Genomic DNA, 15159 nt, shown 5'->3' with positions numbered 1-15159 from the left:
GCTCTTGAGAGAACCTAGAGGCGCTTTGGACATGAGTCACTTTCAGTGACTCGACCACGTTCCTAAAAGGTGGAACGTGGAGCAGGCAATTCCTGCTGCCAACCAGTGCGGTTTGACTCCCAAACTCTCCCCCGGGAACGAAAACCGGGGGGGGGAGGGTTGAGGCTGTCCCGCTCGGCTGAGGGAGGACCATCGCTGCGAGCGCCTCTAATGGAACCGGGATCAGATCTCCTCTACCTAATACCAGCTATTGAAAAATTTTAATCATCAGAAACCCCAACATCTGAGACTTGTAAGTGCCAAGAACTTCTTTTGTTTGCTTTTCTTAAAAAAAAAAGAGACGGAGGAGTTTTTTTAAACTAGCTGTACACCCGCACCCCCCCTTCCCAAGACCATGAGATAACTTGATAATAAATAAGACAAATCACTAACCGGACTGAGGATTATAAATCTTTCCTGCGGGTAGACATAACAACTGAGGATTTGAGTGACATTGCACGCAGCAACTGAAGACTCCGAGTTAGAAGGGGGAGGGAAGAAGTTTTATTTCCGATTTGAAATACTTTCGCTTTTGAGCCTTCCTGCCACGTCTCATTGTGAGAGCGAGGAGACTCAGTGAGAAGTACCGGATGTCTCTACAGATCTAACTAGAAGACTCTTGAAACTCGATGGTGGGTGTTACATCAATACTGCCCGCCTATGCAACTAATTCTACAGGGAACCATGGATTACAAAAGAATGGAGGAACTTTTGATGCAGCAAACTGAAACACTTAACAAGCACATTCAACATCTAACACAGCATATGACTCAACTACTCGACCAGAAACTTGACAATCTTATGAATGAGATTATGTCAATTAAAGAACAAGTGAAGGTATTAAAAATAGATATGAATAAGATGGAACTTACTATAATAAAAGTGGAGGAGGAACAAAAGGAAATTTACAAGGAAACCAAAGATAATGAGAAACAAATTGAAAACCTACAAGGAGAGATTCTGAAGGACCAGATTGCATTTTTGGAGATGAAATCGAGATAATCAAATCTACGAATACGCAATCTCGTGGAAAAATATGGGGACACCAGAGAGACTATGATAAAGTCACTTGCTGATATTTTCCATTTAAGTGATCAAAAATTAAACTACACAATAGATAAAATATACAGAGCTCCCCTGTCACCAAAAATACAGAAATCAACACCCAGGGAGATTGTGATTGTCTTTTTTGATCTCAAAATGAGGAATACAATCATGCAAATCCAATATGATAGTCCTCTTTCGGTAGATGGATTACCTTTAATAATGCTAAAAGATATACCTCGCCACTTGGTTGCAAAGAGAAATGCTTACAAAGACTTCACAATGATGCTGAGGAAAAATGGAATAAAGTATACCTGGTTAATACCACAAGGACTTACGTTCATCTATAAACAGAGCAGATGTGCCGTCAACTCACCAGTTGAAGCTGAAAGATTTGTATTAAGCCACAAAGAACTGACAGATCCAATTCAAGACAGAGACCAAGAAGAAATGCGACAGGATGAAGACTCAACTGGGCAAGATGTAGCAACTGGACACCATCGACTTCAAGAGACTATACCGAGAAAGCAAGAAAAGCACAGTAGAAACCCCCGACAGAAGAAGTCTGGTTGGAGGGTATTAAAATAAAGGGAATAAGGGGAGGTGTAGGGAAATATAATCTTTTTTTTAATTTACATGATAATGTTAAGTATGTGTAGTTCTATCCTTGTTTTTGGAATAATTTATACTCTATTAGCATTTTTAATTAATTATAATTTAATTAGCATTTTTAATGTTAATTAATTATATCAGATAGGGTTACAAAGTTATGGCATATGCATGGATATAAGAAAGAAATAGATAAATAAAAATAAATATATACTGTTTTAGAAGGATAGGCAATGATTAATACAAAGAAGTGACCGGATTAAGAATGGGTTAGAGGAAGTTGGGGGGGGGGGAGTTCAAATTGATATATGTATTTTACTATGAGGATATCCATTTAGCATTGTACTATTATTGTTTATATATGGAAAAATAAGCTAGATGGTATATCGAATGGGATTATTGTATCAACTTTATGAAAAAAGCAATATTTTTTTTTATTAAAAATAAAAACTAGAAATTTTTAGAGGCCTAAGGCAGAATTCATTTTTTCCTCCCTTCTTGAGTGACTTAGAGGTGGGCCAAGTGGACCAATACAGCAAACTGCCAAGAGACCCCTGAGTGCATGTAGCCACCTAGGTTAGATGGAAATCTTGAGAGTACAGACCCCGCAGCCTATTCAGGTTCTTGACTTTTCCTCTGGAGAAAGATAAGACTGAGCCAAATGAGACCGAGGAGAAAGCAGCAGACATGTCAGGGCCCACAAGCAGGAAGGCTGTCCGGGCTTCTGCACTGTGCTTTGAACCTCCTACTTCTGGAAGACTTCAAGGCTTTCACCAGCTGGTGTCTCGGCGCCTTCTGCCATAGAATGGCACTCATTGTGTTTCCACCCAACAAGGACACTGAGCTTCAACCCTTCTTCTATGCCCAGGTTATTCAGAACATACAAAGAGATGCCTTTTTTGACCGTTGGCCTCATGTTATTGATGGAGGATTAGATTCCCAGGGCAGATGTTTCAAACACGAGTCCTCATAGAATCATAGAGCTGGGCCATACAGGCCATCTAGTCCAACCGCTTGATCCATGCAGGATCAACCTCAGGCATCCCTGACAAGTGTTCGTCCAACTGCTGCTTGAAGACTGCCAGTGAGGGGAAATCACCACCTCCCTGGGTAGCTGATTCCACTGTTTAACAATACTCACAGTAAAAAAATTTTTTCCTAATATCCATCCACTACCTTTCTGACCATAATTTAAAGCCATTATTGTGAGTCCTACTCTCTGCTGCCAACAAGAACAGCTCCTTGCCCTCCTCTAAGTGACAGCCTTCAAATACTTAAAGAGCAATAATTTCCTTTTACTCATAGGGCTTGGTCTCCAGGCCCCTGATCATCTTCATCACTCTCCTCTGCACTCGTTTCATTTTGTCCACATCCTTTTTGAAGTAAGGCCCCCAGAACTGCACACCGTACTCCAGGTGCGGCCTGACCAATGTAGTATACAGCAGGGCTATGACATCTTGCGATGTGGATGTTATGCTTCTGTTGATACATCCCAAGCCTGCATTAGCCTTTTTTGCCGCTGCATCACACTGGCTGCTTGTATTGAGCTTACAGTCCACCCGTATCTCAAGATCTTATTCACATACACTACTACCCAGAAGTGTATCCTCCATCCAGTATGCATATTTCTCATTTATGTTGCACAGATGTAGAACTCTGCATTTATCGTTGAATTGCATCTTGTTCACATCCACCCACTTTTCCAGTGTGTTCAGATCGCACTGAATTCTGCCTCTGACTTATGGTGTGTTCACTGTTCCTAGTTTACGTAAAGCAGTTGGAGTCCCAGAACGACAGCCATAACAAACAGCGGAGCACAAGCTGTCAGAGCAAAGGAAGTATTCTCAAGGCCTCCATGTTTCATTCACTGAGTATTGTGAGCGAATACTTGACATCTGGCAAGAACATTACAAATACTACCCCCAAAATATGCCTTCTTCAAGAGCTGTTGCTGCTTTTCAGATGCCTCTTTTGGATTGCTCTGTCATGCCTCTTGTCTAAGAGCTGCACTCCCCAAAAGTGGGAATAAGCTCCTTACAGATGCACAGTAAAGAAAAAAGAGGGATGTTGACATTCATTCTTTTTCTATGTCCATCCCCAGGATGTTCTCCAAGAGGGTAATGTCCTGGTTGTGCCAAGTGTGGTCTGTCATGATTATAGTGGGAAATGGGTTGGGGGGGGGGGCAGTAGTCTTCTTGGTTAGAATAGTTAGATTCTAGGGCTTGTCTTCTGTTTTGCTTGTCTCCTCACTTCTAATTTCAACCAGTAGGGCTAGATTGTTTTGTACAGCTCCGAAATTTCCTGAGTTCTTACAGTATCACAAGAACCACTTTCAGCATATTTTAAGAATGGGATCACTCCGCTCAAAGGAGCAGCTTAGTACCTCTGGAGGAAGATGGAAGGACCTGTCCATCCCATAATGTGGCCTGCCTCCATGGATAAAGAGTCCTCAGTGTCTTTCTCTCCCTTGCCCCCTGAATTGTACACACATGTAGGCACTGCAGCTGCCTTCTAGGAGAATGCAAGGTCTGTGAATGCCTTCCATACCCTTTTCCAGAGTTTGTTTTCCCTGACTCAATGGAAGGGAGAGGGCTGGCAGGGTTGCAGATGGTGTGAACACACTCCCTGTGATGTTCTGGTGCAGTGGTCTCGTGCATGTATTGAGAGAGAAACTATTGCTCATGTGAGGGTTCCATTGTGGGCATTGTACCTGCCTTGTACCTGCCTGAGGAAGGGTCAGGTCCATCGTGACTTGGGAAACAAGCAACCTTTCTGTGTTACTCAAGGGAAAGGATGTTTCATGCCTTGCAATAATATATTTTCATGTGCTACCGAACAACAACTAAGACCAGTTCTGAAGAATTCAGAAGATTGCCAAAATTTGCAGTTCCAGGAAAGATGGAATTCTTTGAAAGTTTTCTTGCAGAGCTGTGTCAATAGGGTAGTGCTGTTGAATTTTCCCATTAGCCTAATTGTGAGTGGTATTATGTGTTATTAAATACTGTTGAAATGAAAGCTAAACTTTATTTAAAAATACTTCTAAAGATTGTTTTTTGGGAAAGCATAGATAAGATGAAAATCTTTTCCAGAAAGGTTTTTCTGGGGGTTTTTTGGTCTTGTTTTTTTAGAAATTTCTGGGAGCCATTAGTATATCCTTGTGAAATTACTTTGTTCTGGAAACTAATCTGGTGCAAAAGTGTTTGAAATTCCCTTACAAAACAAAAACACGTCATCTGCATGTTGGGTAGGAAGTGGAGTTTCAGAGAAGAAGGCTTGGCAAAGGACATCTAGTGATTCTTGTAGGTTATCCGGGCTGTGTAACCGTGGTCTTGGAATTTTCTTTCCTGACGTTTCGCCAGCAACTGTGGCAGGCATCTTCAGAGTAGTAACACTGAAGGACAGTGTCTCTCAGTGTCAAGGGTGTAGGAAGAGTAATATATAGTCAGAAAGGGGTTGGGTTTGAGCTGAGTATTGTCCTGCAAAAGTATTGTCCTGTAAGTATCAAGATAATGTGCTAATGAGGGTATGGTATGTTGATATGGAACCATTGTATCCTGAAGTGATCTGTTAATGTGTGTAATCCAAAACTAATCTGTATGGCTATTGTTGAATGTTGTCTTTGTCTGGAGGTTTTTCAGGGCAGGAAGCCAAGCCTTATTCATTCTTAAACTCTCCTCTTTTCTGTTAAAGTTGTGCTGATGTTTATGAATTTCAATGGCTTCTCTGTGCAATCTGACAAAATAGTTGGTAGAATTGTCCAGTCTTTCAGTGTCTTGGAATAAGACCCTGTGTCCTGTTTGTGTCAGTCCATGTTCAGCCACTGCTGATTTCTCAGGTTGGCCAAGTCTGCAGTATCTTTCATGTTCTTTTATCCTTGTTTGTATGCTGCGTTTTGTGGTCCCGATGTAAACTTCTCCACAGCTGCAAGGTATATGATATACTCCTGCAGAGGTGAGGGGGTCTGTGGAGAAGTTTACATCGGGACCACAAAACGCAGCATACAAACAAGGATAAAAGAACATGAAAGATACTGCAGACTTGGCCAACCTGAGAAATCAGCAGTGGCTGAACATGGACTGACACAAACAGGACACAGGGTCTTATTCCAAGACACTGAAAGACTGGACAATTCTACCAACTATTTTGTCAGATTGCACAGAGAAGCCATTGAAATTCATAAACATCAGCACAACTTTAACAGAAAAGAGGAGAGTTTAAGAATGAATAAGGCTTGGCTTCCTGCCCTGAAAAACCTCCAGACAAAGACAACATTCAACAATAGCCATACAGATTAGTTTTGGATTACACACATTAACAGATCACTTCAGGATACAATGGTTCCATATCAACATACCATACCCTCATTAGCACATTATCTTGATACTTACAGGACAATACTTTTGCAGGACAATACTCAGCTCAAACCCAACCCCTTTCTGACTATATATTACTCTTCCTACACCCTTGACACTGAGAGACACTGTCCTTCAGTGTTACTACTCTGAAGATGCCTGCCACAGTTGCTGGCGAAACGTCAGGAAAGAAAATTCCAAGACCACGGTTACACAGCCCGGATAACCTACAAGAACCAATGAACTCTGACCGTGAAAGCCTTCGACAATATTGTGAAAGCCTTCGACGACATCTAGTGACTTCGTGGCAAGGCAAAATTTGAACTAGGGACCTCCCTGATCACAGCTCATTCTGTTAGCAATTATGTTACAATAGCTCCTACTGAAAGTAGTTTAAAATCTCTGCCCCTGTTGGATGCGAATCTTGCAACCACAAATGGGGGAGGGGTCCTTCCTGCAGGGCTGAATGAACAAAGGGCATCATGCAGTACATTGCTAAGCAATTTATTCTGGATTTCAGATATTATGGCAGCTATGTGGTTGCTACCATGAAATGCTCTTGCATAGTTGGCTCCCCACAAGGCACTAGGGTGGTGCTGGTATTAGGACTTGCCCATTCAAATTGAACAATTGATTTGGGGTGCTTGTGTGAAGCCCTAGCCTTGTGGAAGCAGTTCTTCAGCTGTGTCTTTCCTATTTACTTGAGGTTGACCCTGAATGTAAGGCAGCACCCTTCAAAAAAGTTACATACAAAAGAAATTATTATTGGACATAATGAACTTGCATGCAAATATAGGATGACCCCCTTTTTTGATGGCATACCCATGAAAAAAAACTACTCTTGCATTTGAGTAAATACTTTATCGCTGTCCTGAAGATTGAATCAGGTCTGAGAAGAGCAGAATGCCATGAATATGTGGGCACACTGCAGATGGATTGGCACAACAGTTTTATTGCAGTTTTGGAAGGATAAATTTGGGCTGGACCCTGCAGATCTGTTCCACTAGCAATGGTGCTTTCCTCTGCTGAATGGAGCCTTCACTCTTGTAAGAGTCTCTTCCAGTCCTGCATTTATATTGATGGTGAAATTGTACTCCTCAGCCATGAAAAGCTGCTGAGATCATGCTAGCCTATCCAGGCTTCCATAATTTGTGCTTCTTGCAAAGCAGAGGATTAATTTTAGTCACTTCTTTTTTATCCTCCTCCCCCGCTCCCCCCCCCCCCCAGCCCCAGAGCTCAGGGCAGAGCAATCGTATTCTAAACATCTAAAGGATGGGGCCCTAAATATTTGTTCGCACATTTAAGACTGCTTTTGTGTGTGTGTTTGCATTCATGCACATGTGCACACATCCATGTCCCTTTTCTAGGTAAAGTTAAGGGCCAGTTTAGTAGACTGTCCCGAGGCATAAATTTTTGTTAGCTGTTGTCATTATACAACTCGCTCACCCTCCCAAATTTTCCAATGTGTTTGCAACATGCCTTTTAGAAGCATGGAACAATTAATACCTTCCCTTTTTTAAAGTCAAAGCCATATCGCCCTATGGCACTAGCCAGTATGATACACTTCCTCCCCCGTTCATTTTCTCGTTATATGAGTGTGTATAACTGGAACCTCCACACAGCTCCACGCATTCCTGGCATTGATGATATATGGTCATTGCAGACTTGATAGGGAAAGGATGGCTTATCCCTGGGCCTAATCCTCCTCTGATAATCAGGGTGTCCAAATGGTTCTTGCCTTGAAGGTCTGAATTTATCCATCTAGTCTTCTGTCTGCCTGTCCAGTCTGATAGAATGTGCACTGAGCAAGCTAATTGCTGAGAGAATTTGTTGTTTGCCTGCATGACTGATCAAGAGCACAGCAAGTTCATTTCAGGCAGTCTCAGACAGATTTTCCTTCAGCTTCTCTGCCTTTAGGGGAAGAAGATTATGTATTATTATCTATATGTTTGGTGTTCTGTCAGTTGTTTCAGAACGCCTGTGTCTTTGTGGCGTTTAAGATGCTTATAGTGTCAATGTGTAGCGCTGGCTAGTACCACAAGATGACAAGAACATTAGTGCCTTACATTATCAATAATTCTACCATCCTATTCTTCTTGTGTTTTCTTTTTATTTCATTATTTGTATTTAAATTCCCACTTCCAGCCAAGATGGGGCACTATGTTAGACAGAGATGTGAACAGTTTATTTAGATTAACAACAAATCTGCATTTAAAATAATCCAGTTCTAGCATATGTTAGGTGTTTGGCCTTAAGTTTAAGATAATAGTTATCTGGTCTTACTGGTATGGGTTTTTGTTGTTTTGATACATTGATAGTTTGTTTAATCTGTGATACCCAAGAAGAGTGTTCATGAAAAGCATTTGATCAATCTAACAACAAAACCCCTTAATTTAAAGCAACGTAAGTTTTATTTTAGGCATGACTCGTTTTTTCCTGTAATACAAATCCTTAAAATAATCTTCGTGCTCTAAAGATTTAAAGGTGGGACAGAGTAAAAACAGTGACACAGACAGGATAACTCCCTGTTCATACCTTAATAGCAGATCACTGGCAAAATGGAGGTAGAGGGAACCAGGTTGTCAAACTCCATCACCACCATTTAATGTGCGAAGATGGAGGTGAAATTCACGTAATTATTTTTTTAATTAATTTGAAACTATTCAGAAAGGAATTACAATATAATTTTCCTGTTTTCCTTCATTGCAGTCTTGCTTTGCTTAAGTTGGCCTTAGTTTATCAGTGAGAATGGCAAAAGCTAGTGCTTCAGTATATCTCAAGTCTCCCACATTTAGTATATGGACTGAAAATCAGAGCAACTATTAATGTAGATACTGAAAGATCTACATGATTATTATATCTATGAGAAAAAGTTAAGCATTGGTTTTGCATCCTGAGCCATAACTAAAATAACATCAACAATAATATTTGCTCCTTTATTTATTCTCAGAGTAAATAGTTTACCAAAATGCTTCAGGAAACAAACAAACAAAATCTGTTTTCTTGCAACTTTCACTTATTTATACTTTTCTGAATGGCATAAGAGGAACAAGCAGACTTTAGCCCTATCTGGAGAGTTCACAATCACACAAGACATTAATTTAGTCTAGGCTTCACCGTTGATGCTACATTCTCCTTCTTTTATTTATGAAATCCAGCTCAGTACCAAGCTAGTCATTGCAGAGACCATGAGGAGTCATGTCAGAGGTCAGATATTTGAGACAATTTTCCCACAGTGACCCTATGTGAGTGATCCTTTACTGTGTCAAAAAAATAGTCAAAGAGGATTAAATGGGATTAGTAAGAATATTACCCTCCCAGAAGTAGCCCCAAGACATTAAGAGAAGAACCTAGCCAGGCAGTAAATGTGCTTTATTTGACCAGGGCAGAGCCCTGGCTACATTCCTTCAAGAATCTGAATGGAAGAAGTTAAGTCCCTTGAACTGGATTAGTAAATAATCTCATGGTTTGTGGCATCTGCTGAAATAATTTGGTCAGTTGGCCGCATTTATACAGTTTTGGGGAGAGCTGATGGAATCGTTGGTTCTCATAATCAAAGATGGTACTATATTTGGCCATTACTGAGTGGGCCAGGCTAATCCATCAATCAGCATATTTTAAAAAGCCATTCATTTGGGTTTTTTTTATTTCTTTGTTAAAAAGAAATCAAATTCTTTGCATTTGTGGGAAGGGCTTAGATTATGTTGTGTGAATAACAGTAGTCATTAAATATGTTGAGGTTAGGAGAAAAAATGTGACATTTATCTTATTTTTGCTCATGGTGTAGAGCCTTCCTTCCATCTGTGGAGCGAGTGGTTCATACAGATACTAATCATTGGAGACAAAGTCAGATTAGTGGTTCTAACTGTAACAATTCCAAGACTTTCTTACTAAAGAACCGAATGAGAACCTTCTTACCAGTGTGATACCCCAACTAAGAAGGAAATACCATCATCTCCTCCTGAAATATTGACCTCAATAGCTACTTCTAACAGTTGCCCATTACTTTTAATGTTCGTGTGACCCAGTGTTATGTCCAGTTCCATTGGTCTTCAACCCATTTGTTGGGATACACAATTGCGATGTACTCTGATTTACCAAGGGTGACTCAGCAGTTGTGCCACCACATTTTTCATGCTGGGGTTGAGGGAGGAAGAAAGCCAGTCATATATGATCAACAATTAAAAACAGTTCTCAGGTTGAAGTGGTGAGTCCTACCCTTAAAAAAAAATCAAAAGACTTCTACTTCTTTATGCATATTTGGGGTTTAAAAACACATCAGTAGCATGTTGTGTGTTCAAATATGCTGAATGCAACAACAACAAAAAAGGGATGGGCCAGGGTTAGGTATGCCTATAGTGCTTCTGATTAAGTTTTGCTGGATGAAAGGCTACTTGACCCTGTCTACCACTGTAGTTTTTCTTATGACTTGTGTCAGCTGGCTGTCTTTGCTGAGTAGTTTGGGGGTTAAAAGATTCTCCCAAGAACTGGGGTTCAGCTTTAGCTCATAATGTAGTGCTAAAACTGGGAGGTTAAATGCATGTCCCACCATGTGAACCAAAAGGTTTCTCTCATTCCCCCCCCCCCTTAAAATACCTAGCTTCCACTTTGCCTACATCAGCAGTTATTCTTTAGGACCACTTTGTGTATTACAATCTGAAATATTAATGTGGTAATCTTTTACAACACAAATCCTACAAATCTTATGTCCTTTCCCTTTTCTTTGGGAGTTAGAACGATGCATGCATGTCTGTGAGGATTTTGTCAGACTATTAATTTGTATTTGAATAATAGTTAAACATTGTGTTCCAGTCACAGGCGGGATCTCCTTGCTGCAGTGGTATAGAGAGCTGAGCCAAACATAATGTTTGAAAAAACTGGGGGATTGTGCACCTAAGAACTAGCTGTATCACTTCATGCTTTTTCTTTTAGTACTTATTAGAAATGAAAAGCTTAATTTTACCTCCGGAACACATCCTGAAACGTGGTGATAGCGAAGCAGTGGCATATGCTTTCTTCCATCTCCAGCACTGGAAAAGAATAGAAGGGGCCCTTAATCTCTTGCACTGTACATGGGAAGGCAGTAAGTATCCTTTTGTCAGTGATGTGAGCAAATTTCTCTTTCATTTGAAGTTGATATTTTAAAGGGCCATTTCTTCTTGCTGTTCAGATAGGTACTGTGTGAAGCTTGATTGACTTTATATTATCATCATAACTGTCTTAGACCTGTTGCTTACCTCCAAACCAAAATAGCTAGTTTCGGAGACTGAAGTTTATCTGTTTTGTATTTGTTCATTAAAATATTTATATCTCACCTTTCCTCATGGTTCAAGGCGAAGATAAGTCCCTCGCACATAGCCGTGTCTGAACTTTTGCCACATGAACTCTTAAGTTGGTCTACCCGCAAGCCCAGGAAAGACTCCCCATAGGCTATAATGGAATATAGGTCTGCTTGCATTATTTATAACCTGCCTTTCTTGGTGAAACTGAAGGCAGATTACAAAACATAGGAGACAATTAAGCCAGACGACACAATCCCATAAACTATGTAATAGGACAAGGATTACTGAGTTAGAAAATGATGCAAACAATAACAACAAAAAAGTCTAAGGTGTGACATACCATAATGCAGAAAGTAGATCACAAAAGCAGAAGACAATGCAATAAAAGCAAAGTGGTACATATAATAAACATTTCAATAGACTACAATAATTCTCATCCCGTTTTAGCTGGATGCGAACAATATTAGAGACATCCTCTCTTTTTATTAGATCATTTTTAGCTTGTTTTGTGTTTGGATGCCAAGAGGGAGTTCAGGAAATGTGGGCAGCCACTGTACATTGGACCCTTGTCTACCGTTGTATGTGAAAGTTTGTAAGAGTATAAATTGGTTGGGAGATTCAGTGTCAGTGAGAGGGAAAGATGATGCCACTTTTAAAGGAAGCTGTGTTCAGGCCCCTCTGTAAAGAAGCCAGATGTATTAGCAGATGATCTTTCCACCTATTATCTGGTATCTAATTTGTGGTTAGGTGGATGGTTTACAACTGACATCCATCCTGGATTTGCAACTGAAACTGCCTTGGTAGCCATGCTGACCATTTGTTATCTGGAGAGGAACATAGGTAATTCCACACTCCTTCTCCTCTGAGATTTCTCAACAAACTACTGCATTTAGTAATAACACGTTCTAGGTGCTATATAGAATGCAGAAATGACTTCAACCCTAGTAGATGCTAGAAATGTGAATTTTGCATAGGTCAAGAGTCATTGGGGTTTTTTTTGTCTTTTTTCTCTCAGCATTTAGAATGATCCCATATCCATTAGAGAAGGGACATTTATTCCATCCCTATCCCAGCTGTACAGAGACAGCAGACAGAGAGTTATTACCAAGTAAGTAACTGTTCTGTTTCTCATAATTCAGCTATAGTCTGCTGTCTACCGTATATACCCATGTATAAGGCGACCCGCGTATAAGCCGAGGTGCCTAATTTCTCCCCAAAAATGGGGAAAAATTAGTCACCCGCGTATAAGCCGAGGGTCGGCTTATAACCCCTTCCCCCCCCCCCCCGCAGGCTTGCCTTACAGGGCTCTCCAGCGGCGAGGGTCCGGCGGGGGTGGCGGCGCGGCCCGGGGGGGCGGGGCAGCCTTCAGCTGCAGGAGGCTGCCCTAGGCCGCTCCCGGCAGTAGGAAGCGGCGGCGCGGCCCGGGGGGGCGGGGCAGCCTTCCTGCAGTTGCAGGAGGCTGCCCCAGGCCGCTCCCGGCGGGGAGAAGCGGCGCCGCCGCCCGCGGGGGCCAGGGCAGCCTCTCTGCAGTTGCAGGAGGCTGCCCCAGGCCGCTCCCGGCGGGGAGAAGCAGCGGCGCTGCCCCGGGGGGGCCGGGGCAGCCTTCCTGCAGTTGCAGGAGGCTGCTCCAGGACGCCCCCGGCGGGGAGAAGCGGTGGCGCAGCCTGGGGGGGCCCGGGGCAGCCTCTCTGCAGTTGCAGGAGGCTGCCCCAGGCCGCTCCCGGCGGGGAGAAGCGCCGCCGCCGCCTGGTGGGGGGCGGGGCAGCCTTTCTGCAGCAGCAGGAGGCTGCCCCAGGCCGCTCCCGGCGGCAGGAAGCGGCACGGCGGCGGCGGTAAGTTTCCCCCCTTCCTCCCTCCTCTTTCCTCCCTCCCCCCGTATTGACCCGCGTATAAGCCGAGGCCGGCTTTTTCAGCCCATTTTTTGGGCTGAAAAACTCGGCTTATACGCGAGTATATACGGTAAGTATATTTAGTAATGTTCTCATTGGTTCTCCTACATACAAGTGCATTGTGGATAGTATGGATACCTGAACATTGATGTGCAGTTATGTAAAAGAGGTATAGAAAACAGTTAAGAACAGCGTCCCCTTCCCCCTTATTGTTGTGCAGTGAGAACCACTGTGGTATGTTGTCTTTTCACACAGTGCATGTTGTCACAAACTGTAGGCAGTATGGGAGAGGCTAGTTTTACTTCTCCCCATTGCCTGTACTGCTCCTGTTTCATGGAGGGGTGCACTGGTCTAAGGAAGAGCTCTTCCTGCATGGCCTGTTGGATTCCAGAACTCTCTTTGCGGTGGTACAGGAGAGAGTTGTGCTGAAGTGACTTCTGCAATGAGAAGATGACTGAGAGGGGGAATTTCTCTTTCTAGCGCTTCCAAGAGGAAATCAAGTTATAATTGCCACCTCTTGTGTTTTTACTTAACTTCAGGATTGGCTCAATGCTGCCACTTGGTTTTATAGAACCAAGGTTGCACTTCACCACCCCTACTAACCTTTTAGATGGCATCTGGGTCCTTGTCTTCTCTCCTGGCCCTCTCCAGTGCAGCCTGGGGAAAGAAACCATGTATGTCCTCATCAGCCCTGTTCAATGCCCCTTTTGAAGGCAGCCTCACACGCTGTGCCTGCTTCTTGTTTGCCTCCCACTTCCTGTGGGTGGGGTCCCATCCTCAAGGAGGTGGGGGCTGCTTCCCAACATGCCTTTTTCCAGGCTCCTCCCCCTTACCTGCTTCTGTTCACCAGTTAGAGTAGAACTCCCCGGGCAGGGGCTTGTTGTTGCCCTATGGTTCCCTTTCCTCATACTGGCAATCAGCTGGGTGTCAGGAGAGCCCTTAAAGGGCCATCCATGTAGATTGAACCTAGCCTCTCCCAGCTGGTTGAACCTAGCCTCTCTCAGCTGCTGCCCAGCCAATCACTGACCAAGATCTTAGGATGACTGGCCTCCCTACCAGCCACCCAGAGCTGGCCAATGGCCTCCTCTCTCTTTGGCAGCTGCTAGTTGGGAGCGTGACGGTGATAAAAACTGTGTTTCTCTCAACAATCTATCCCCAAGTCTCAATGAGCATTTCTCTCTGGTTGGAAGAGACTCTGAATTTACCAAATTCATTTAGTCCTTTTTAAAGAAGATTCTCAGAACATAGGTATTTGAAAGTGTGATGGTGTCTGTACTTACCCGTGATACTGCTTCATCCTTGCAGAGACCAACCTTTACAGCTTGATTGAAGACTTGCATTCCTGACTGGCGTAGGTTTCCATACATTGGATTGTCTCCAAACATCAGTTTTTGCTTATTCCCTGCCACCCTGCTGCAGACCCCATTACTTACCTCTCATGCTGTTCCTGGGGGTCCTCTGTCCTTCAGGAGCAGCATTTTGGGAAGATTGGTGGGTTGCAGCAGGATGGGGAGGCGGGAAAGTGCCTTCCTTGGCATAAATTTTAGTGGGGATCTGACCTATTTGATTGATTTGTCATGTGTCCGGAGCTTCATATCTTGTTAAAAAAACTCTATTACTTTTCTGGCTTTTAAATGACAATAACAAATGATAAAAAAGGTTAGCCAGGATAATTTTGATGAGCACAGAATCACACTGGTGTTCCGTGCTGGAGACCTACAGAATTCTGTGTGTGCTAGACATATTTGGCACTGGACTTTTATACTTCTCTGATTGGGATTGGGATTTGTCACTTTAAAAATGTGTGTAAATTGAAACTTCAATTAATTGATAGTTAAAGTTCCACAGTCAAAAAGAGTACTCTCAAATGAATCTGGTTGGGAACAGAAGAGGGAATGGTGCTCACAGGCAATTTCTGATGTCCTGGGAAGAATAGTGTGCCCT

The 15159-nt window shown here is 42.7% G+C and overlaps 1 protein-coding gene across 1 annotated transcript in view; it reads left to right on the top strand.

Annotated features, from left to right (window-relative positions):
- ST7L (suppression of tumorigenicity 7 like) overlaps positions 1 to 15159 on the top strand; it is a 53390-nt gene that overhangs the window by 25749 nt on the left and 12482 nt on the right. The window contains exons 12-13 of the mRNA XM_056845417.1: positions 10977 to 11127; positions 12342 to 12434. Of these exons, the coding sequence (XP_056701395.1) occupies positions 10977 to 11127; positions 12342 to 12434 (244 nt within the window). The remainder of the gene's footprint in view (positions 1 to 10976; positions 11128 to 12341; positions 12435 to 15159) is intronic.

This window comes from Euleptes europaea, chromosome 2, assembly GCF_029931775.1.
Source record: "Euleptes europaea isolate rEulEur1 chromosome 2, rEulEur1.hap1, whole genome shotgun sequence".
Taxonomy (NCBI): Eukaryota; Metazoa; Chordata; class Lepidosauria; order Squamata; family Sphaerodactylidae; genus Euleptes; species Euleptes europaea.
The sequence above is the reverse complement of the archived record's forward strand: the minus strand, read 5'-3'. Positions and strand labels throughout refer to the sequence as shown.